The following is a 24,278-nucleotide window of genomic DNA, read 5'->3' as shown; positions in this document are numbered from 1 at the left end:
TAATCATGTAACTTCATGTTATGAACTGTTTGTAGAAGAATGCACATCATTTCAAAGTTCCTGACTGTGTGAATTTGTGGTCAATGCAGTTTTTGTACAGAGGGACAAACCTTATGCATTGGCTGAAAAAGGAGAGAGAATTGAGAATCAAACTAAATAAGCCTGATGTAAAACAAAATCAACGGCAGGCCAGTCACCTAAGCATGGTTTACTTAGGGTTTTTAGGAATCAGTCAGGAATTTTGCAATGATGATGGAGCCAGAAGTCTGTTTGCTGGGCATGTAATATAGGCCTAAAATGCAGCCTGTCTTGGATTGCTTCACAGAGTTAAACAGGAATGTTTCATAGAAATTTATCCTAGACAATAACGCTGATTGCCCTCCAACCCTTGGACTGCACACAGTGATGGGTGTGTCTGTAAGCAAATATTCAAAGCTGGGATTTAGCAGTGCAAGGACACCAAGAACCAATGTTTAAAAAAGGAGCAGAATATAAGTCCTGTAGGCTGCTGTCATTGAAAACACGCGTGTTCAACATGGGCAATTTTTATTAAAACATCTCATCACCTTGAATTGCAGGTTTGACATCACATCTCTGGGTCTCTATAGCCTTAACTTATCATCTGGGGAATGTGTTACAGAGAAAGCAAGTTTATCAATAATAGAATGGAGGCGGGAGAATTAACAAAACCAGTTTGTTATCAAGAGGGAAAGGTGCTTCTTGGGAGAAAACACTGACATCGATCAATTAGAGCAAATTGAATCAGACTGTTTCTTAAAAGCTTATAATTACACAATTCCCACTCCCTTCCCCGTAACCCTCCGTTCCCACCCCGACCCTTAAGGATAGCCCCTGAATCACAACAAAACTGCCAAAAAACAAAGTTCAATGACGATCCCACGAAACAATAAACTACAACACATTTCAAGTCAGAGGAACCTGAATTGTCATAACAACCAGTGAATCATATGGCACACGTTTCCCTCTCTAGTAAAACGAAAGACAAAGGTCTCCAGTTCCTCAAGCTTGTCCTTCCACCGAATGAAACGGATGGTTATTCATGTATTCGCTCAAAGACATATTGGCTTAGTGATCATCGTCACTACAGACTGTGTTCCCGGAGTAGTCGTCACAATACTTCAGTCTTTTCCAAGGTGGAGACTTATAATGCCCCTTTAAAACGCCCCTTGTCGCATGCCGTTCGACTTCATATCCAGTAAAGGAAAGGTAGAATAAAAACTATACATCTGTCAGCACAGAAATCTCCATAAATATATCAGACAACTGAACGTCAGTCAGAGAAAACTTCCTGAAGAGCAGAAAGATGCGGGGTAAATGTCATCTGTACACAATCTACACCTGGCCCGGCTCCCAATGTGACTGTTTCGCTATAGGTTTCTTGTTTGAATGGCACAATACATTTAAGGAGTAAACACATTTCAGTTCATATCCCCCCTCCCCACTCTCCCAAAAAAAAATAAAATAAATAAAAACACATAAAGTGATGAGCCATACCCTGGCTTCAACAGCCATTGACAATCTGAACAGACAAGAATGAGTAACAAACAGAACAAATGCCTCATCTGGATGACACACACACACACACACACACAGACACATGAGATAAATAAAAGTGAGATGGACTGGTCTTCCCACATACTCAGTAGCCATTTCCTTCAGTGGACCTATAGAATTCGGCAGCTGATTTGGGCTAGCCAGCGCCCTTCACATCATTGTAAGTCATATTACAGTACAGTACAATTAAGGGAAAACAAAAATTAGACAAGGCTTTGGACCAGAGAGGGGAAGAGAGAGAGAGAGAGAGAGAGAAAGTGTCGAGGAGCAAATACAAAAACAACAATAGTAACAGTAGGAATTTCATTTTAAAAAGTGGTTTTCCCTGTAACTTCACTCTCTATGGTAGTAAACATTTCCCCACAGAGTAAACAAACACCAAGGTGGGGGACAGCTGTATCCCTCTCCACCATACTGTACCCAATCATTAGTAAGTTAATATACTGCAAAGGCATTTTTGCTCCACTTTCTATAGCTTCACTTTTTGTCGACTCAGATCTTTTGATGCGTTTCTTTTTCTTTTCTTTTGTTGTTTTTTTTACACTGTGTTCTGGATGAATCCTGTTCACCGTTTTGCTTTTTTTCCTGTCTTCTTCTTCTTCTTCTTCATAGAAAAACACCTAAGTACCAGCTAGGTTCCTTCACAGTTCATTTTAGTGCAATGAGAACACGTGCTCCCTCGCTGGTGTGAGGGTCAAGCTGCCGCCAGCGCCTCATGTCTTCCCCAGAACGTTGGACCTGAGGACGGGACAACGGAGACGTCAGGCGGGAAAGATTCACAAAGGAAAAGTGTGTCGATTGGACGCCGGACATCGCCTCTCATTCCTACCTGAGTGCTTTCCATCTGTCCTTCTCCACCTGGTTCTCTGGACTCTCGCTCTCGTAGGACGCGAGGTAGAGTCCTGCGGAAGGATGAGGAGAGGAACGGAGGGGAAAAGGAGTAAAGAAGAGAGGTTAGCAACTCTGAAAATAATTCTATCAGCATATGATGAAGGAGTGAAAACAGCACGGTAGGTTCTCACCATCCTCACTGAAGATGGGAGCAGTGTGGAGGTAGTGTAGGATGGCTCTATCCTGCTCAAAGGGACACTCCACCTGTTTCCACGTCATGAACTCCCCAACCTGCCGCGCCAGCTCCACAAATTTCTGCGAAACAATATTAAATATACATTGAGTATTTCTTTTTTAGGATGATTAAGCGAGGTCCTGACAGAGGCGAAGGCAGGGTCAGGGGGAAATAAGCCTCACCTCGAAGTTGACGTGGCCGTTGGGCAGCCGATTGGCACATCCTTCATTTAGGAAGTAAATATCTTTGATCAGCAGACTGAAGAAGGGAATCACAATCTGAGGAGGGAAAACGGGCAGAAAGAGAGGGGGAACGTTGACGTGAAGATAAAGAGAAATAACTGAATGGACGCCAACATCCTTCCAGGTTAATAACAGATGCAGCGCTGCAGCCCTACCCTCTCCCTGTTGCTGTTGGCAGTCCGAGAGCGATGGGCCGCCCCCCGGAGGGCGGTTCTGTAGTTGTAAAAGTTTCCGGTAGGATCCATCTGATGCTGTCAGAGCAAACGGCAACACATAATCAACTTCCAAGCTATTATCCGCCCTGTATTGCTCAATCAGCGGGTGGTTTGGTGTTTACCTCGAGAATGAAGAACTTGGCGGTCTTGGCTTTGCCCCAGGTCTTCTTCAGCCGTGACACAGGACTCATGTTCATACCAGCTGCAGGAAGAAAAAGGATTGCAACTGTTGATACAAGGTCGTGCAGGAGCTTTGTCATAGTGGTAATGCACTCAGGTATTGTGAAATAAAAGACTCACAGATGATGGCCATGAGGGAGTTGAAGTTTCCAATGTTGAAGCACTCCCTGGCCACGTCGATGAAGAACTCTATCACCTGGGCTCTCTGCTTCTTCTTCGCCGGCTGGACAGACAAATTCACAAACTGAATTATTTTGTACTTGTACTGTTCTCAATTTTACCTTTTTTTTGCCATGTGTTTTGTTACCAATTTCAGCTTATTTTTTCTTTGTGCAGGCCTATGTAATACAGCCTGGCTTAATTAAAATTGCCACACGCACATCTTGCTCTATTCTTCACATTGGCCCGGAGTGCAGTAACACAAAATAGCCATTAGGGGGCAATAACACACTGCGACAACTATACACTGCCAACTTCACTGTCATCCATATCAACAAATTGCCTTAATCTATCCCCCCTCTCACTGGTGTGTTTATTTTTAAACCCCTTGTGAGTGGAGTTAAGAATGAAACCTTATTAAAATATGAAAAGTATTCAAATTACCTATAATTATTGCAAGCATTAAAATTCCATACCAGATCTTATTTAAATAGAAAAATATGCAAATGTAAAATCTAACTGCCATTTAAATGTTTTCAGTTGTACGTTTCAATGAGAAATCTCCAGCGATCAGGCGCAACAAATAGAATATACAGTCTGTGTTGAAGACATTAGGAACAGCTTTCTAACGTTCAGTGGCACTCCTTTCTGCATAATCCATGCCTCAAAATTTTCAAGCCTCAAAAATCCCTCTTGAACTTGTCTCCTCCCTCTCATCTTCATCGTCTACTTAATGGTTTAAGTGCTTTTCATCCATGGTTGGTCTATTTTGTGCAGAGGGTGAGTGTTCCTAATGTTTTGTACACTTGTATTTTCGCATCAGCTAATTTTTGGCATAATAACCTAAGTCAATTCTGAATGCTGCTTGTTTCTGAAATTGTAGATTAGAATAAATGAGGTGCAGCTGTACCAGCACTTGAAACTCACCATGCAGATCTCAGTAGCTACCAGGTAGCACAGTCTGTTGAACCACCTGACATAGGCTTCCAGGTTGGAGGTCTTCTTCTTCTGGTCACTGAAGCACGGCTGCTAATGATACACGTGCACACACACACACACACACACACACACACACACACACACACGCACACACTGCATGAGTATAGGAAGTGCTACCATAGGGAATTCCTCTGATCCTAATTAGCTTCCTATCTACAGGCAGACCCCCTGTGTGAGTGTAAATGACAAGGACAGTTAGCTGCGGACGGAAATAACAATCAATGGAGAGCGAGAGAAAAACACAGGGGAAGGAGAGAAGGAGTGGAGAGAAGCGAGAGACACAGAAAGAGAAACAGATAGTAAACGAGCGACAGAGGGAGAAAGAGAGAGTGAAAGCCATAAAATCGTTACAACACAGAGAGGTACAGACAGATGAAGCACTTCTTTGAGCTTGCTAGAGCTTGTCATTATAATGCGGTGCTGTTTGTGACCTTATAGCCTGCTGACCTTAGCCTGGCCCTGAAGAAGCTAACCCTCTGATTAGACACGGCCACACAGCCCCCATCAACACATGAGACACACAAAATGAGAAAATGTTGCTGTGGTTAGATCTGAATACAGACTGTGGGTTTTCCCCACAATCTGTACTCAGATCTCAGATCTGTTCCAATTACACGGACAGTATTTCTATTACCTTTGGAATTAACCCTGTTTTTAGATGCATTACTATCGGAAATACCGTATATTTAATCATGAGATACGGTCACACAAACTGAAACAGATTAAAATAGTGATTTAGAAATAATTGCTTTTTAATGTGACACTCAATCATAGTTTACCTGAGTTCCATCCAGTGGGTCTTTCTGAACAAAGGCTTGGACAAACTCCTCCGGCCCGATGTGACTCAAATGTTCCTGGAAAACACACACACACACACACACACACACACACACACATATCACACACAGACCACACACATACACAGATGGAGGGTTGTCACGTTAATATTGCTTTCATTTCAGTAATGGAAAGGCAATCAATAAGGGAAGTAATGACTCATTGACATGACTCAATGGAATCGGATTTCCTCAAACTGACACATGACACTATATTCACTTCTATTAAAAGTCACATAGATGTAAAAATAAAAGTGACTCATTAGACCCATCTCTTCATATGATAAAATCTGAAACTAAAGAGAGCTGGCATGCAAACACACAAACACACACACACACACTGATAGAAACGCAATTGCATCTCATTCTTTCATATCTGCCCCAGCATGTTGCTGAAACCCACTTTAGAAATACTACATTCCTGCATGTGTGTACTGTACTTGTCTCTCTGTCTCTTTCTCTCTCTCTCTACTGTGTGTGTGTGTGTGTGTGTGTGTGTGCACACGCTGTGTGTGCGCGCGTGTGTGTGCCAGAGTGTGAAGCTGTCAGGTCACATATATCCAGAGTGGTTTTATCCCCTTTGTTTGAAGCCCCAGGCGCATCGCTGACTTCTGGGGTGATGTCACCGCTCAGTCAAGGGTACAAGCTTACTCAGGCCTGCGGTGGCTCACACACACACACACACACACACACACGCAAAACCACCCCCAGATACACGTGCCCACATCAAGACACACATGAATAGACTGAAGGCACCATGCATGCAATGTGAGGGATAGAGGGATTCTTCGTTCATGTATATTTCATTGTGTTTTAAGGCACTCTAGTTAAGCCTTTGTTCTTCTCTAATACAGTGAGCCAAGACCAGTTAGTGCTTGGATAGCTGGCTGGTAATAATCAAGTTAATGCAACAGAGATCTGCAGAATGCTACAAGATCACGCCTGTTAAGAGTCTCTGCCAATTTCAATACCATAATACCTCCCTTCCCTCTTTCCTTTGTTCTTTCAGTCATCTATTCTCCACCACTCTCAGATCTCTTTCCACTCTCTCCATCCCTTCCCCATCTCAACCCTTTGATGTCTTTTACTTGATGTTTATGTCCTTGACTTGGACTCTGTCTCCACCCTCCCCTCGCCATCCTTCTTCTCCTCCATCACCAGCTCACCCCCCCCCCCCCCCCCCATCCCATTCCCATCTCCCTTTCCTCTCGTCCCCCTCCGTGCTTGTTATCAACTCTCACCCTGACCTCTGTCTAACCAACGCCTCCTCCCCCCTCCTCCTCCCCCCTCCTCTCCTCCCTTCCTCACCAGCTCCACGTGGGTGAGCTGCTGTGCCAGTGTGTACGGGTCGTTGCAGATGGAGAGCATGTCCTTCTGGATGGGGGGCGGCTTGGTCTTGAAGGCCACCAGCTTGTCGGAGATGGACGAGGCGTTGAGGGAGACCTTGACGATGCTCTCTTCCCCCTGGCTCATCAGGGCCAGCTTCTGGCTCAGCTTCTGCAGCACCTGGTTCAGGGTCTTCCAGTACGCCTGGAGGGGGGGTGGAGAGGAGAGGAGAGGAGAGGAGAGGAGAGGAGAGGAGAGGAGAGGAGAGGAGAGGAGAGGAGCCAAAAGCAATTTGAGCACGGTTTATTGTTGCTGTTTTCATCATCATCGTAGGCATAATTGTTGACGACAGAGCATGACAACCATCTTCAAAATCAATATCAATAAAGACATTGGCATCTTCCTGATAGGTATAATTAATAATATCCACGCATAGCGATCACTTTCATTATCAAGATCAATATAATTCTCGTTGTCATCCTCACCATTATCCTCCTGCTTCTCATTACAGTCCTCTACCATCTCTTCCTGACCATTTTTCTTTACATCCCATTGTATTTAGTCTCTTTTGTCCAGCTAACATCAGTTGCTGTGAATCACCATATGGCTGTTTGTTTTTAGATTGACGACAATGCATTTTTGACATTATGAAATGGATTTTGAAAGGGTTTTATAAGCCCAAGAAGTCAGGGAACTTTTTTCTCAACCCATAGAGGAGCCTGTAGCCCTTCAGTTGAAGTGAAAACATGAAAATCACCAAAACTAGGGGTTTAAAGGTTTCCACACAACAGTAGTATGCACTATGTCCAGGAATACAGTATGTGTGTCTGTGTCCCCTCCTCCAGATGACTGGTCACAGGGGCCAGCAGGTCAGTCTCTCTCACAAATGACCCAGAGCCACAGCTCCCCCGTGCATGCACACACAAACACACATGCACATGCACACACACACACACACACACACACACACGCACAGGCACACAGCCAGCTGTAAATAGCAGCACATTCATCACCACCTGCCCTTCCCCTCCTCCTCTCCTCCCTTTGCCTCCCTCCATTTTTCCTCATCCTCCACTCTCCATCTACTCCATCACCCCCTCCTCTCCTCCTTCCGCTCTCTGTGCCCCCGTATCCCATCCCCCCTTTATTCTCCATCCATCTCTCTCCCTCGCTCTTTTCCCTTGAGGCTGCAGATAGAGCCACTCCTCTAACGTCCCTCCCTTCCTCCCTCTCTTTCTCTGGCCTAAAACTCTCTCTCTCTCTCTCTCTCTTTTGTACTGCGAGGTTGTGTAACATGGCGCTGTGGCTGCTCACCCTACACTGACACTCTGACTCGTCCTCCCACCTCGTCACAGTGGGAGTGACGGTAATTGAATTTCCTCACCCCATCAGAGCATTCTTTACTGCAGCTACAGCGTACAAAGGCTGTAATGAAAACAACTACACCGTGGATAAATCTCACGCGCCCTATCGCTCATCACAAATTGCTCTCCTGTAGAAGATGATGATCACATCTGCATACCTTCTCACAGATTGCTACACCCGCTGAGTCGGTGATGATGACTGGCTGTTAATGCTATAATATGGCAGCAGTTGTCGGGCGTACCTCGTCGCATGGGGCTATCCTGTGGATGATGTCTTTGAGGTGTCCCACCATCTTCTCCTCCCTGAAGTCAGAGGGGAACGTCTCGGTCCACTCCGTCAGCAGCTGCAGGATCTTGGGGCCAAACTTGCGCACTTTAGCCTGTGGTAGAAGACGTGACAGGGGTTTAGCTCTGTCTGTAGCAAATGACTTGATCAGTGTCAGAAAGTAAGCCATGTAGCATCAGCAAGAATGAGGGGTTTGCCTACGTACGCAAATGTGTGTGAATGTCCGTGTGCTTTTATTGTGCCAGGACTGTATCATTCATGTCTAGGGATGGGATGATATACAATATATCGCAATACAAAAACATGACAATACATATCATGGGGCAGAAAAATGAATCGTGATATTAGCTACATTTTATTCTGCTTTAGTAATCACAAATGAGACAGCCTACCCATCACAATTCCACAAGCTCTCCATCCAAATTATATTATTTTCACTTTGTAATGACATTTTTAAACTGTTTACATTCTAGCAAGCCAATGCCATCGCTAGAAAGATTTGCGGCTCATTCGTTTGTGCATGTGCATGCAGGAGCGTGTATGTATTTGTGTGTGGTGCAGCGCTGACCGTGTCGAGTGGGCTCTGATCCAGCTGCTGCTGTTTGATGCACAGCTCACACACCCTGGCCAGCAGCTCCGGAGGAGGGATGAACAGACGAGCACTCAGCAAGAAGGTAAACACATAGGCTTTCTGTCAACGGAGAGAGGGAGTCATTTGCTACTGCGCTTTCACTTTGTCAATGAAAACACAACAGCATTCTGCAATCAAAGGCAAGCAGAGTAGCACTTAAAATTGAGACACAGGACAAATAACCTAATTGGCTGCACTGGCACGACCGCTATAAAAATGAACTGGGCTCTCTGAGGGAGTTCATGATGAATAGGCGGTGTGACTTTTCTGTTGCCGCCATTTACCTCGGGGTAGTAATCGGCAGTGGGCACCAGGTTCTGGATCAGGGTGTCCAGGGAGGCGGAGGTGATGGGGGGCCCGTCGGCCAGGCAAGCCCCGGGCCCCGGGCCCTCCTGGGGGGCCTCCTCCTCCTCCCCAGGCTCAGCGCAGGCCAGGTGGGGGCTGAAGCCACTGGGAGTGGTGAACATGGTGCCTGGGCACGCAGTCTGGGGCATTCCTGGCTGGAAAACACAGAGAGAGAGAGAGAAGAGATACTGTGTTAGGATATGGATAGAATAAGGAACAGCAATAGGGTTGCGATTATATGCAGTGGAAAGTCAGGTAGGTTAGATTACACTTGATTTGGTTAGAGGAAGTGTATTGTAGGTGTGTCTCTGACGCACCTAATCCATTTTTATCCGTAGCCATGTAAGTCAAGCATCTTTCTATCCCTCATACTCTCACTGTAATCTGCTAGGCCTGTATCAGCCTGTATTCTCTAGCACAGTCTTCCCCTTCTCTTCTCACTCCTCTGTTTGTCCTCCCAGTGTATCGTCTCCTATTCCCTCTCCTTCCAGACTACAACACGCTCATTCCATCCCACTGACAACGACCCGCTGCCGTCGTCGGGGGATACGGAACACCCCCCCCCCCTCCAACAGCTGCCCCCGTCTCCCACGACGACAAGACAGAGAGGCAAAATGTGGGTCACTCTGTCGCCGTGGAAACTGTTGCTGCCCGAAAGCTATCGCGTGTCCTCCCCTCCTCTCGCCCCGGACGTCTCCCTCTCTAAGAATGCGTTCGGTTACACGTTTTAAAAATTCAACACGCTCCCTTCCCTCAACGGACCAACGCGGCAGCTGTAGCGGAAGGAAGCACTTACACTGGAGTAGAGATACTACTGAGACAGAGAGTGTTGTGATCCTCAGGGTGCAATTATCATCATCACTCATCATCGCTGGTCTGTCCATCTACATGTAAATAATGAGTCATAACCCTTTCTTCTATCAGTACGTATCAAAACTGGAATTTCCCACATGGCAATTTGAAAGAAATACAATATTGTGCCTTAGGTTTTGGGTTCTTTTATCGGTTAGGCAAAACCGTGACATAAACAAAGGCTCCTCCGCTGTGCTCCTGCTCCCACTGACCAACCCCCTAAGTAAGTCTGCCAGAAGCGCTCATCGTCACCAGAGATCACCGCAGTCTCTGGGTGCCTGCAGGCGAGTTCGGCGGCCTTAAGCCGTTGTGTTTCCTGCAGCAGTCACGAGAAAGGCAGCAAACAAACACGAGACCTTGAGCAACACACAGGAAGTTATTTCAGATGTAAACATTGCCTATTCTTCCTGCTTTCTAGCTAAGACAACAGCCAGGGCCAGGGCAGAGTGAGTCCACACACACACACACACACACACACACACACACACACACACACACACAGACACACACACACACAGTGGTAGTAACAGAAACATCAGAGCAGAAGAGAGAGCTTCACCCACTCTCACTCCATCAGAGCTCTACTCCAACTGACTTAAAAGTGAGATGTTAATTGTCACAAATGGACCGTAACCTACCAGCGATGATACGGCTCTTGAGGGCAGTGACAGTTCACAGATAATAAAACTGCTTTCCTCTTCAAGGGTAACTCATCTGCATCAAGGAAAAAAAACACAAATGAGCCATTACTTGCTATCTGATCTCAGAAACGTATGGCAATATCAGCTATCGTCCCAGGCCAGTGGAAGAAACATGGGAACGGTATGGTTTCAATGGGATGCTTTTGTCCTGCGGTGACCTTCCGGCCCCCCTTCCCCCCCACCCGACAGCCTCCCTGGTAAACCGGTGTCACTGGTCCCAAAGGGGTGAAAGGTCAAGCACACTGGCGTGCGGGACCGCAGTGCATGTCTAGAGTTTCCTGTGTGAAGGGCTCAGCTTTCCTTTGTTCTCCCTCAGTCGTGTTACACATGAGCACTTATTCACGCACTTGTACACACACGGACACACACAGACACATAAAAACAAAAGGCTGGGGGGGGGATGGGTAGTCGCACTAGTGGTGTTGCTGCCTGTCTTTCTGTGAGAGCTGTACAAGCCTTCCTTCACACTCACACCACAGCCGCCCCACAGCCACATCTCTCTCATAATATACGAGGTGCTTAAAGCGGGCCGACATCTTTTGGCCGGTCCTCACAGCGAGGATCACGCCCCCCCTCCCCAGCACAGCACTGTGACACACTGACATAAATAACCTGCGCCGAGAGGAGAGAGGAGGTGTTTCACCGAGCAGACGACACCCAGGCACGCTGATGGAACCGTCACGGTCTACTTACCGAAGCTTGACCAGACTAGACTACGTCCTCCTCTCGCAGCAATCTGCCATAACTCCCGTCCGACAGGAAAGCATTTATTTATCAGGGAAAACAGACAGTCTTACACACGCTCCAGCGCACAGACAAATAACACATCTCTGTGTGACTCTCACAAGATATCTAAATGCAAGATAGAAGATCTTCCATCTAGATAGATCTTAATTCCGCTTTTAAATGGTCTATTTAACAGGCTTGCCAGGGATTGAAACATATTACTACCATTATCGGTCCCAAATACCAGTCTAAAATTTCCCTAATGCAACTTTTAAGCTCTTTTCCTCCCATCAAAGTGAGTGCCACTGTGTGGATTTGATTCCAAAAGGGCAACCCAGCGTGTCCTTGCAGTGACCTCCTCTAGATTGGATTACAATGGGCAGCCACTGACTAGTCTGCCAGATAGAGAGATAGACAGATCTGACCGACCCTCTATACCAACACAGATACAGTAGGAAAGCGCTGTGGTAAGCATTTTTTCTGTGATAGGCCTGACAGGAAAACAGACAAAGCCTGCTCAGCTGTAGGAGTCTGTGTGAGTAAATCTACAGGATCTATGAGTCACCACATGTATACAAACACACACACACACACCTCTGCTACTGTGTGTTTGTATGCATGATGAGTGAGAGTGAGTGAGAGAGACAGTTTATGTGTGTGTGGTACGTGCCCACACTATCAATGAACGTCTCTATCGCTCGTCATCATCTTCACTCTCCTTATTTCTCCCCACTGCTTCCTCCTCATCTCTCCTCCCCTCCCTCCAGCATTTCTCTGGCTCTGATTCATCATTTCATCACAGCGCTGCGTCTCTGTCAGCCAGTGTCTCACAGTCTGCAGCCTCTGAGCAGAGGTCAGTCAGGTAACTCCCCTACACGCATGCACATCTTACGCCGGACCAGTCATCAGCGTCTGTGTATGACACACTGAGGCCTTGCTTTCACTGTAAAACTGTTGTGAAATGGATTTTAGAGTCAGGTGTGCCAGCGGGAGAGTTTTAGAGCACAAGGGTTTCGCAGAGAAGAGGGCAGTTGAGGCGGTTTATCATGCAACTTCAAGTGTTAAATTTAGGTTAAAGTGGCAGTCCACAAGATCCTGTTTTTGTTCTTTGTTGTTCATTGCTGTGCTGTTTTTGCACTGCACTTCCCAGAGATCACTTTGCAGACAAACAGTGTCATCAGTTTTGCGGCATTCCAGTTCTTCTCATTCCAAACAAGCCGTTGTTGCTGCTACCAGAAACGTAAAACGCATCACCTCCTGAGGATTTTCCCTGGAAACACCTACCTGACTTTGAGTATCAAGTGGGTATAGGCCGAATCACTATTGTGTTACATCAATCACAAAATGGAAAGTTATTTAAAAGAAAATGTCATTGATTATTACTTACAACCATAGTTCTAATATCATTTTTGGCCATAATGAGAACAAAACCTCACAGAGACCAACTATACTCTCTGTATAACTTACTTCCATACCGCATGATACACCCAGCTCCCTCCGAGCCTGTCACATCACATCACTGTCACGTGAAAAAACACGTAGAGAGACAAGCAGCTAACAACAGGTGAGTGTAGCGGTGTGTGCTCTAATCCCCCCTGAGATCTCCAGCAGCCAGCCAACGGCAGCCCTGCACTGTCTAGACAGCTGGGGGAGTGTCATTGTTCAGGGCCCACGCAGCGTTTGTATGTGTGTGTGTGTGTGTGTGTGTGTGTGTGTGTGTGTTTGGTCTTTTGCCTCTGTCAGGCTGTTATCGTTGCCATCAGGGGATCCGCCTGCTTTGTTCTATCAGGATTAACAGAATGCCACTGTCTGGAGAGTCACACAATCTTTATCAGCACCCTGGACGGCCTATGTGTGTGTATGTGTATGTGTGTGTGTGTGTGTGCTGTAAACTGGAGGTGCACAGCCACTGCGTTGATGAAACAAAGGCATTCTTGACACGACTGAGCAGCTTGAAGCTGTCAAGCGGCTTCCCGACTTCCCTTTTTCTCTGCCTGTTTTCCATTAAGCTCTCTCTTGCTCTCTGTGAAACCTGTTCCCCCACATATACAGTGTTACTCACACTTACCTGTCCAGGCCGACGGTGAGGCAGAGGGAGTGTGTGTGTGTGTGTGCGTGTGTGTGTCGAGGAGGACTCGGTGACACAGCTGCTGACTATCCGTTCTGCCATTCAGGAGTTGAGGGGGTTAATGGGTCAGGGCGATCGGCACTGGAGGCAGCTCTGTATTCAGACTGAAGAGGGTCATTCAGAGCAAATCGAACCACCGTCTGACCTCTATCATTAAAGAGCCAAAGGTCGAAGGTGAAGAGTCGAGGTTCCTTAGAGGGGGGGCAGAGGGAGTACAGCAGCGGCTTTGTTTGCATCCAAGGCCACTCTGGGGTCACCGGTTTAATAATGCTCTGCTGCTTGGCCCAGTTTCAAGGCTAGAAATAGGCTTTGTCCTTAGTTAGGGACATTTAAAACAGCTTTCAAGAGGCAGATTTTTTAAAAAGATCCATCAAGGCTGTCGCAGCTTATTCTGATTAATTTACACTGCTGTCCATGTCAATTCATCATCACCCAAATGCAAGGTAATATGAGGACAAGGGGTCTACATCCCAGACCCACTTTCCATCTATTGTAGCATAGAAGTACTGGACCCTTCACTCCTCTAAGGGCTGAGCTCTATGATACTAATGGTCTGACTCATAGAGTTTATGGCTGCCATCTCTATACAGAAAGGATATGACATATTGATACTGAGAAACATTACAGTGCAAGAGTGAAACCTAATATATCCGGCATGGGTATTGCAGCAACGTTTTGTTTTGTGCCGCCTCTGCAGTGGCGTGGTTGGTTTCAGAGAGATCACAGTTCCAAGGAAGAAGGTAAAAAAGGTTGAGGTAAAAAAAAAAAAAAAAGTCACTTGCATCCCCTTACTTGCTCGCTGAGGGATGCGATGAGCGGGAATGAGGAAAGAGCAGGGGTGAGGAGGAGGGTGAGGAGGAGGTGATATTCCTCCCCAGGGCGCTGTGCAGACAGTCTGGGCTGTCTGAGTGTTGAGACTCACCGCACTCCTCTGCCTCCTTCACAGTCCCCCCTGCTCCCTCCTCACCAAGCAATTTACATACTCTAACACCTCTTTTCTAATTTAAGATCCACTCGTTCACTCCATTAACACATTATAATTTCAACACTTTCTCTATTTTAAGATAGCGCTCCAAAAAAAACCGTTTATTTTTGGTCCTGACACTGTTTTTGCCCGCCTTAGTGTATTGCTGCTCTGGCCTATATTATCCACGGTGTTCTTTGAAAGCGGTAACTCTGTTGTTGTTGTTGTACTTGAGTTTCTCGTGCCTTTGAGATAACCGAGTACCTTTATGATGACAGTGAAATAGAAGAAAGTAAACACCTCTTTGTCATCCAGCCTCTCTCTTCCCTCTCGTCCCTCCATTCCTCCCTCCTCCACCACCTCCCTCTCCACGCGCTATTTCCCAATGTGCCCAGTCAGGATGCCTATACAGATGGCCCTACAGCAGCCTGCTCTCCCAGTGGGAGCTGCTGGCATGGGAGGGCTTTTTGGCCTTCTGCCCCCTCCATCCTCCCCAGTCCCTACAGGACCCCAAAAGTCTATTGGCGTCCAGAGTGATGCCCGAGGTATGGGGGCAGAGCCAACCTGGCTTCTGCCAAGCTGGCACCGCTGACACAGAGAGTGAAAAATACCTCACATATGTCACAGCGCACGCTTTCTAACAACATCAAACCAGCGGACTATTGTCGGTTAATGGAGTGTGTGTGTGTGTGTGTGTGTGGGGTGGGGTGGAGTAGAACTGAAAACAAATGAGTTCATTGTGTCTTGAAAAAACACATGCATGCACACTTGCACCCACACAGCAGCCAAACACAGTATTGAGTTACCATGAAGGCATTCCAGCTCCCCACCCATTCCCCAGCTTGTCTCTGTGGTATGACAGAGGTGGAGCATCACACTCACGGCTCAACAGGGACACGCTCCCTAAATCCCTTTATTGAAATTCCCCTATGGTATCTGAGCAGGGTCAGCGCAACATCCTGGCACCTGTTCCACACCCACATCAGCTCCATCCATCCCAATGTAAAGCTCTTTAGGAATTCTCCTCCATGAACACACCCTGCGTATGAGTGTAAGCAGCAGCCAGCCATCCTCATTCCTGAGTACACATACAGTTTGGACAGTATGTGCATGCATGTGTTTCTTTGTGTGTGTGTGTGTGTGTGTGTGTGTGTGTGTGTGTATGTATGTGCATGCATTCATGTATATGGGCGTGTGAGAGAACTAAGTGTGTCGGAGTGTGTCCCAGTGAAGTCATTCTTTCACTGAAAATACAAGCATCTGTCCATTTCTATTCTCCAGGTGTGGCTGTGCTTCGATGCTGTCTGGCATCTTGAACACTTGAACAATGAGAGAGAGAGAGTGAGAGAGAGAGAGAGAGAGAGAGAGAGAGAGAGAGAGAGAGAGAGAGAGAGAGAGAGAGAGAGAGAGAGCAAGGACTATTTATGTTACATGAGAGAGGCAGCACACTTTTAATCCCTAAAGTCATGCTGTCACCCTTCCAAAATTTACATTTAGATGGAATCAAGATCAGCATTACACAAAACAATCACCGTGAGAGAAAATCTGTGCTTTTGAGACCAACTCTAAAGGTGGAGCACCATTACCCACCGACTCCACTTTCAAACCACTTCACACGTGTGAGAAACACATGCCCGAATCTGTTTCCCCAGTTTGGAGAGGAGGGAAATGGAGCACTAGACTGAATTGGAGGTCTCTGACATGTGTGTGCTGATGGGACCGGGCAATCTATCATGTTACTTAGAGATAATTGGAGCTGAGCACAGATTGGCTCTTAGTGGGCACGCAGCACATGTCTGAGCCTTGAGTGCCCTAAATCTGTCATTCAACACGGTCATATTGCTTTAAAAAAAAAACACAGTCATGCATTATTCATAACATTCCGATTTATAACCACCTCATGATGCAATGCTCCTTTGATGAGAGTCGAACAAGAGTGATTTTGTCTCAGTCCTAAACAGGCATAATTTTGCCTGAAGTGCCACTTATGAAGAATTATCTGCTCACAAAGTGGATGGAAGAGGATGGCGAGTAAAAACTGAGTGATTGAAAGCATCCAGGAAGAAAGGCTGAATGAGACAATGCCTGTGTGTAACTACTTCAATAGTTCTCACAAGCACTTTTTAAAATTAGACTATTCATCAAAACACCCTCTCAGCGTTGCGTCGTTCTCAATCGACCCTGCGCAATAGCTGCCATATAACGCGAACTAATGAGAGAGACGGTAACAGATGCAAATCTAATAACCAGACATTATTAATCTCATCATGGCTGTCTCCTGTCCTGATACAGTACATCTATCTGCCCATTCCCACCACCATGGGCACAGACCACGCCGTGTGTCACTGCTGATGTATGATGTCTACGCTGACTAATTAGCGAGTGTTGGGGGATTACACGGCCTGGTCTGTTCACATCTCACGCCTCATGTGTTATGATATGATCAGAGAAAGGCAGAGGTCAGAAAGCATGCGTCACTCATCCACGGCTCGTTGCCTCAGGTTGGCTACCATCTACAGATGCAATATGGAGGTATAGAGATTTCAAATCAAAAGAACTGAACATGCCATCCCTTCTACATTGGCATTCCTGCTTCTCCCGCTTCTCATGATGATGCCTGAAAACTCCCATACTCTTACGCCGCTGTAGGAGAATTCAGCTTTCCGCACCCCGGAATCGGACAGTAGTACCGGTTTCTCTTTGTTCACCCAATCCTCCCACACCCCTCCACCCAAGCAACAAGAAAGCTGTACCACACTTGTTAGGAACATTTCGGTATTGAGACCTATTGATGAAGGTCTCAGAACCAAAATGTTCCTACTAAGGACGTCCTAATAGCAAAGTTCAGTATTATGCAGGAGCTTTTTCTTTCTTTCTTTCTTTGTCGACCTACAGTCTTCTCCTCCGCACCTGTCACCTTGGACTCAGGTGTGCAAAAGCTCTACTGTCTGATAAACCGAAAGGATGGGAAATTAGCACAAACATAGAAAAGCAAGCCGATGACGTGATAAGGACCATTTCATAAGAGCGGGGTCCTGATATAAGACTGAGTAATCTATTTGCATATTCCAGTGGTTTATCGAACGGTCCAATGGGATATACTCATATTTCATCGTTTTTTTGACCCCGGCCAATCCATACAGACAGATCATCAATATCTGCACATATGATAGCATGCAGGCCATGCGGAGCCAGCTAAGCCCGATGCTGGAGCGGGCTGAGCGTTGCCATGGAGTCAAAGCTCCTGTTGGGAGGTAATTAGATGCCTGTTGAGTCCCCGCTGTGACACCCCCTCTTCTCTCTTTTATTAGATCACAATCCCTTCTGCCCCCTCTTCATCTCTCTCTCTCTCTCTCTCTCGGTGTCTCTCTCTCGTGACAGAGCAGCAGGCTGTGACAAGAGTGATTCCACATGTGAACCCTGTCTGCTTTGGCCTGACAGCGGGATCACTCCCATCATCCCCGTGCGCCGGTGGCAAAGCTGAGGTGCAGCCACAGAACATCGGCAGGTCCTGTCAGGCACGCAGGCCGTCACCGTGTTCTGTCCTTTTTACAATTGCACGCCCCGCCAGGCTGAGGAGCTGTTTATGCGTATGTGTGTGTGTGTGTGTGTGTGTGTGTGTTGTGGCGTTGCTGAGAATGGCATTGGTGACTTTGGGAATTTACTCGTATAACAGGAAGAATTAGATGTAGTACACAAGGCACAGTGTTTTCCCTTTCTCATTTTTTTATTTTTATTCTGTGTTTTCTATTTGTCTAATTATATTTTTCCCTTTCCTTTTTTTTCTGTGAGTCTGTATATCGTAGGTAGAGGGGGGCTTGGGGTGGAATTAAAGTGATTCCTCTGTTGCTATTTGGTTATACATTGGTTGTGGGATTTCAATGGAATACGGAATAAAAAATATTGCTTAAAAAAAAAGGAAAATACTGTATGTTGGCTTTAGGAAGAAAGGAGCAACAGACATTCCTCTCTGATGCATTCAATGGCAAATCGTCGAGGACAGGTGCTATTCCGAGCATATCGCACATGAAGCACAGGTATGTTTTGGGTTTGTTGAAGGATCGTGGCTGATGCTGGAATTCGTCGAGCGAGAGTCACGCAGAATTGCAGCGGCTTCACGTTCTGACTGCCGGGTCGCAAGGCGGTAGTGGAGCGCTGTCACGTCGCTGGAGTAGAGCAGCGTGTGATCTATGATTCCTCCAGTGTCTCAGTCAAAGAGGCACGCACACACACACACACACACACACACACACACACACACAATCCCCTCCCCCAATACACACACAGCTATAAACCTTGTAGTGGTGATAAAGCTGTCATTGCTACCAGACTAACAGTCACTGTGTTTACCTCTCTGTCGACCCGCCCCAGACATACCCTGCTCTCTCTCTCTCTCTCACACACACCCTGACCTCACACTTTCTGGGAACTAGCCTCTCTCCATCTCACATCAAACTAAACGATGCCCTCATTAACAGCACACCTGTTATTCTCCACAGACTTGGCCTGAATTGGAGGGAACATGTGCAGCAGCCTGAGTCTGTACCTGCAGACTTGTTACCACCGACTTCTGACAGACCTCTGCTCTGGTGACTCATGCCTATACAACCCTTATCTACTGTACTGTTGGAGCAACTTGTCGTTTCAATTCAACGCTGTTCTATAGCCAAGGGTAGCGAGGCTTTATGGAATCGGCATGAATCTAAGGCTCAACTGAATAAGCAAACCCCACAAAGGACTGTGAAGTGCCTCGATCCTCGGTGAGAGAGAAGTCAGAGGGTGCTAATGGTGCTACGGGGCACGGAGAAAAAAAATCAATGTTTATGCGGAGCGGGTGACATGCGAGGCTGGAGGGAATCGAGGAAATGATCTACAGCGCTGTCGCCATTTCTCAAAAGTAACCGCTCATTTCTGCCTGGGCACACAGACGCACTCACTGCCGGGCAAGGTGAGAGCGAGTACATACACACTTCCCAGGGTGGCATCTTAAAGAAAGAGGGAGGGTGTTTTAAAGGAGGAGATGAGAGAAGCTCCTGAACCTCCTGAAGCTCCATGCTGAGAGCGGAGGGACGGAAACCCGACACCCCACTACCACGCTGTGTTCCTGGGGGAGGTGGGTGGTGTGGGATGGGTGAGATCTGGGAACACACTGGGAGCAGCAATACCTTCACTGGTAATATAAACAACCCAGTCTAGAATGACTCCCCACCTAACTGGTTTCTGAGAGAACCTGTCTTACTTCCACGCACCTTGCAGTAAGCTACAGAAGGCAGATAACAAATCCTTTGGGTTTGTATTGGTAAATCTGTGCGAGCTGCATCGTCACCCACGGGTGAATGGCTGCTTTCCATCCCTTGGGTGCTTTTATGGACGAGAATAACGACTGTATCTTTCAGCAGACCACTGAAAAAAACTATTCAAAGGTTATATGTAGTGTTTTTTTTTTTTGCATTCTGAGTAGTAGAAAACAATATCACCAATGCCACACCCATTGATTGTGACCTACTTCTCGTAAACAATAAAAAATGACACTCACATTTACATATACACAGGGGGAGAGAGAGAGAGAGAGAGAGAGAGAGAGATGCCAGGGAGTGTTTAAGGAAACCAACAGCGAGTTTACAACGAGCCTCTACTCCCACGTTTAATAATTACACAAGAAGAGATAAGCTCTGTATGGCCTGTCACCATATAGCCTGTTAACCAGAACCTAATCACCGGTATAACATTTGGTATTCTTCCGAGTTTTCAGCGCCCTACTGTCGATGTTTTCAATCGTGCTGTCCACCTATTAATGTTACAATGTCTCACACACACACACACACACACACACACACACACACACACACACACACACACACACACGCCACCTCCCTATATAGGCTGTATCTCTTCATATCTATGGTCGTGGTGTGCAAGGTGTAAAATGTGAAAGAGCCAAAAGACGCAGTGATCCCATCCCTAAAACAAGCAGAAATCCCCTCACACGCCCTTTCCTCCGCTCCAACACACCGCTGACTCACGCCACGGACTGTTTTCTGATGCTCCCATCGTAGTAAAGTGATGCAACTGGCTTTAATACGCTATCTCCACTACGATAAGATAAGGGGGTGATGCCACCATCCGTGTTGGTAAAGTTTTAACCATGACGACACAATGCTCTTGGAATAGTAAATAGTAAAAGTATACATGCGCGACTGGTTATCACGCAGAATGACAGCGCGCGCACATCATCCTCTCTCTCTCTCTCTCGCTCGCACTCTCTCTCTCACACACACACACGCACTCACGCACACACACACACACACACACACACACACGCACACACACACACACACACACACACACACACACACACACACACACACACACAGAATCTGTGGGCGTGAGCGCAATCTCAATATGCTAATATGATAGTAGTAGGTAACCTTGCTGTTACTTACCAGCACTACACTCTGATCCCCATCTTTCCTCCGGGTTGTATCCGATGTCAATTCAATAATAAAATACTTCCGAATCGATCCAGATACTCCCGAATTAATCACTGATTCACACACAGCCTATTAAACTGGCACCGGCAGTAGTAAAGGCAGATCCCAGAGACGGGATTGGAGTAAGCGGGGGAAATGTCTGTTGATAGTGAATGGAAATGTCCTGGCTCTGGGCAGGTTTTCCCAGCCCTGAACAGCGGACCTGGCGGAGAGCAGGATGCGACCTGACGCCGATAAAAAGTGCGTCCCTGAAGGCGTGGCGACCGTCCTGCGCCACGGAGACACGGCGAACCGCACAGCGCATCCACACGTCCTCGGAGCAAGTGGCGAGAGAGAGGAGAGGAGCGCAAACTACTCACACACCAGCGTCAAGCCCGCAGAGTAATACGACTTCCGCTTACAACTTTCAAAATAAAACCCTCCCTGAAGAACGAACTTTCTTTGTAGGACTACTAGACCAATATGTGACCAGAGGATTGAGCAATAATCTTACTCTGTCCGGTGCGCATGCTGACGCTTTAGCAATAAGCAATAAGGCGACTAGCATTATCCAAATAGACAGATATAGTAGCTCTAAGGTTGGATTCATTTCAATGACACACGTCTAAACCAGCCAGGCTATGGTTTGTTTATGGGATTGGTAAAACAGACAAAAAATATGGCAGAAGATCTCTCTTTCTGAGACCTTGAGCATAATTTGTTTTGTTTACACAGAAAGTGAGCCAGACAGCTAAAGTGTTTTTGCACCGTTGAAGGGCTTCATTAATGATGACGATTTTCAGATATACAGACCATAGAATAAAAACCAACACCAATTTTGGATTACTAAAAGCTCTATCTTCATACTTTGGATGCTCACCTACGATTAGCCTAGCCTAACATTCTGTAGCCCTGAACTAAAGTGTACAGTTAAGTAGGCCAACAGAAACATGTAGGACTGTCAAAAAATACGCAAACAAAGACTCAAACACAAAACTATTACCAGACAACTAGGAAGACTATTGAAAGAAAAAAAAGAAAAATGGTGCGCTTTTATTTTGAAGGCAAAATTGGCAAAATTCCGGTATTATTCTGGCTATCTCTGTATGGCTTGATGCAACTGACAAACTGGTATCCAGAGGTCTGAGACTCTCTCTCTCTCTCTCTCTCTCTCTCTCTCTCTCTCTCTCTCTCTCTCCCTCCCCCCACACACACACACACACACGCTCCTCCAGTCCCCTCCTCTCACAGCAGCAGCAGCAAAGCTCTGCAGCTTCAGGCATTCTCTCTCAGTTAACAGGACTGTGGATTGTGTCATTATTTTACCAGAGTAATCAATTCTAATATGGACAGTAAATCACAATCAAACAAGTCGTGAGTTCTATTTTAATAAGAAGCAAATTGCTCAATGTGCGTGCATTGAATACCTCGTGCATCTTTGCTGACTTGGCAGGAATCATTTCATAACAGCTGAATTGTGGTGCATGTCACCCAGTCAGCTTGTGAAAAATGCAGACAGTGGCATCCAGCAACGGGGCTTTGAATCCAAGCAAACCGATATTGATTTCAAGGCCAATGTAACAGCTCATAAGAGGCAAAATGGAAAGCCAATTTATTACTGAAATCTCTTCTTCTGTTGGCTAATGATTCATCCCATTATTCACAGGCTCCAGGCCAGCGAGGTTATCCAAACAGTCGTGGGCAGATTACATTTGTAAGACACAATAAGAGGACTCTTCATTTGTAATCCCCAGGCAGACCCTCTTCCATTAACACGGCCTGAGTGACACTCTCTAACCATGACCCCTGAAAGGAAGGGCCATCTCTAAATATGTAAATGAGACTGTGACATTCACAGCCGCTCCCTCAAAGCCGGCGCTGTCTGTCCATTAAAACCGAGTTAATTAATACCATTAACCTAATTTAAAAAACAACAATGAAAGAATGGCACAACCTCCCCCTCCTGAGTAGAGATGAGAAGCTGGCATGACGGGTTATGGAGGGGTGGGGTGTTGCTTGGTGTTATCGCGTCTGCTATTGTCATTGTGTTTATTGCAAGGTTGAGATACAAGTTATGGGAGGGGAGTAATTAATTGGAAGGGAAGTGTTGTAGAGGGAGAGAGAGAGAGAGAGAGAGAGAGAGAGAGAGAGAGAGAGAGAGAGAGAGAATAATTAAGTGGATGGATGCAGTGGTAAAGGTCCTTGCTGGGCCATGAGGGGCTGTGGTGTGAGCTGCTGTCCCGGGAGCTTTGATGCCTGCTGCTGGGCCTTCTGGGTGAGGAGAAGGATGGGTCTGACATTGGAGCAGAGGACAGAAACAAAGCTCTCTCCGTCTCTCTCTACTTCTCTCTCTCTCTCTCTCTCTCTCTCAAACACACACACACACACACACACACACACACACACACACACACACACACACAGAGGCTACACACGCATTCAGACTAAAGCAGGTGCAGAGGGTGCCACTACAGTGAGAAATAACCAACATTCACCCAACCAACCACATGCATGCAAACTTTAGGAAATGTTCAAGCCAACAAGGTTTGGTGGTGAGAGTGTCTGTCAGTGTTCCAGTCATTCACTCTCTCTCTTGTTACTTAATCTCCTTCTTAGTGTCCCTGTAACAGCAATCTCAGCCAGCCTCTCTCTTAGTTCCCCCAGTGTGTGTGTGTGTGTGTGTGTGGCCCCTTGTTCAAAAGCCACAACCAATGATTACACAACAGAACTGTGTTGTGGTGCCCCTGCGCATGTGAGAGGGACTCTTGTCACAGTTTCCAAACAGCTTTTCTAGAACGGCAGAAGAAGCAGACACAGGCCCATTCACGGTTGTTTCACATCGCTTTGACTTCCCACTCTCCACTCACAGGCCCGCATTATACAGCGAAGGTGTTGCAACAGTATCAATGACGTATATTAATTGCAATGCTTCAGAGTTTGTTCTCCGAGATCATTTGCATGCAGTATATCACACCCGCACCGCACTTTTGTCAAAAGCTGTTGCTTGGTGGTTGGGCGAGGGGGAACAAGATCACAGAGAGCTGCTGTTAATAAACTTGACATGGTCACAGATTCAAGCAAGCCCTAGCAGCCAGCATAGGTGAGAATGCAGAAATTCACTGTTAGCGAGATGTTCGCAAAAACAGCAGCATTCAATAGCATTCACACAATGGTACAGCCATTTTTAGAATTGGGCTATGCAGATGCCTTTGA

At 46.5% G+C, this 24,278-nt stretch overlaps 1 protein-coding gene across 3 annotated transcripts; it reads right to left on the bottom strand.

The window, feature by feature from the left end:
- Window positions 1-47: 47 nt before the first annotated feature.
- On the bottom strand, window positions 48-21,393 carry LOC139919855 (ras-GEF domain-containing family member 1C-like). Of its 3 annotated transcripts, XM_071909715.2 has the most exons (15): window positions 21,039-21,393; window positions 10,715-10,790; window positions 9,164-9,379; window positions 8,817-8,939; window positions 8,205-8,342; window positions 6,581-6,802; window positions 5,216-5,290; window positions 4,365-4,466; window positions 3,399-3,501; window positions 3,221-3,300; window positions 3,039-3,134; window positions 2,824-2,919; window positions 2,598-2,721; window positions 2,405-2,477; window positions 48-2,313 (listed from the first exon to the last, which is right to left on the bottom strand). In XM_071909715.2, the coding sequence occupies exons 3-15, from the start codon at window positions 9,371-9,373 to the stop codon at window positions 2,289-2,291; spliced, it is 1,467 nt and encodes a 488-aa protein (XP_071765816.1). In that variant the 5' UTR covers window positions 9,374-9,379; window positions 10,715-10,790; window positions 21,039-21,393; the 3' UTR covers window positions 48-2,288. The 3 variants fall into 3 exon arrangements, with proteins under 3 accessions (XP_071765816.1, XP_071765815.1, XP_071765817.1); XM_071909714.2 differs by lacking the exon at window positions 10,715-10,790; XM_071909716.2 differs by lacking the exon at window positions 10,715-10,790 and having other exon boundaries at window positions 4,365-4,463.
- Window positions 21,394-24,278: the final 2,885 nt, after the last annotated feature.

Source organism: Centroberyx gerrardi, chromosome 16 (assembly GCF_048128805.1).
Source record: "Centroberyx gerrardi isolate f3 chromosome 16, fCenGer3.hap1.cur.20231027, whole genome shotgun sequence".
NCBI lineage: Eukaryota > Metazoa > Chordata > Actinopteri > Beryciformes > Berycidae > Centroberyx > Centroberyx gerrardi.
Note: the sequence above shows the minus strand (reverse complement) of the source record. Positions and strands in the feature narration are given on the sequence as shown.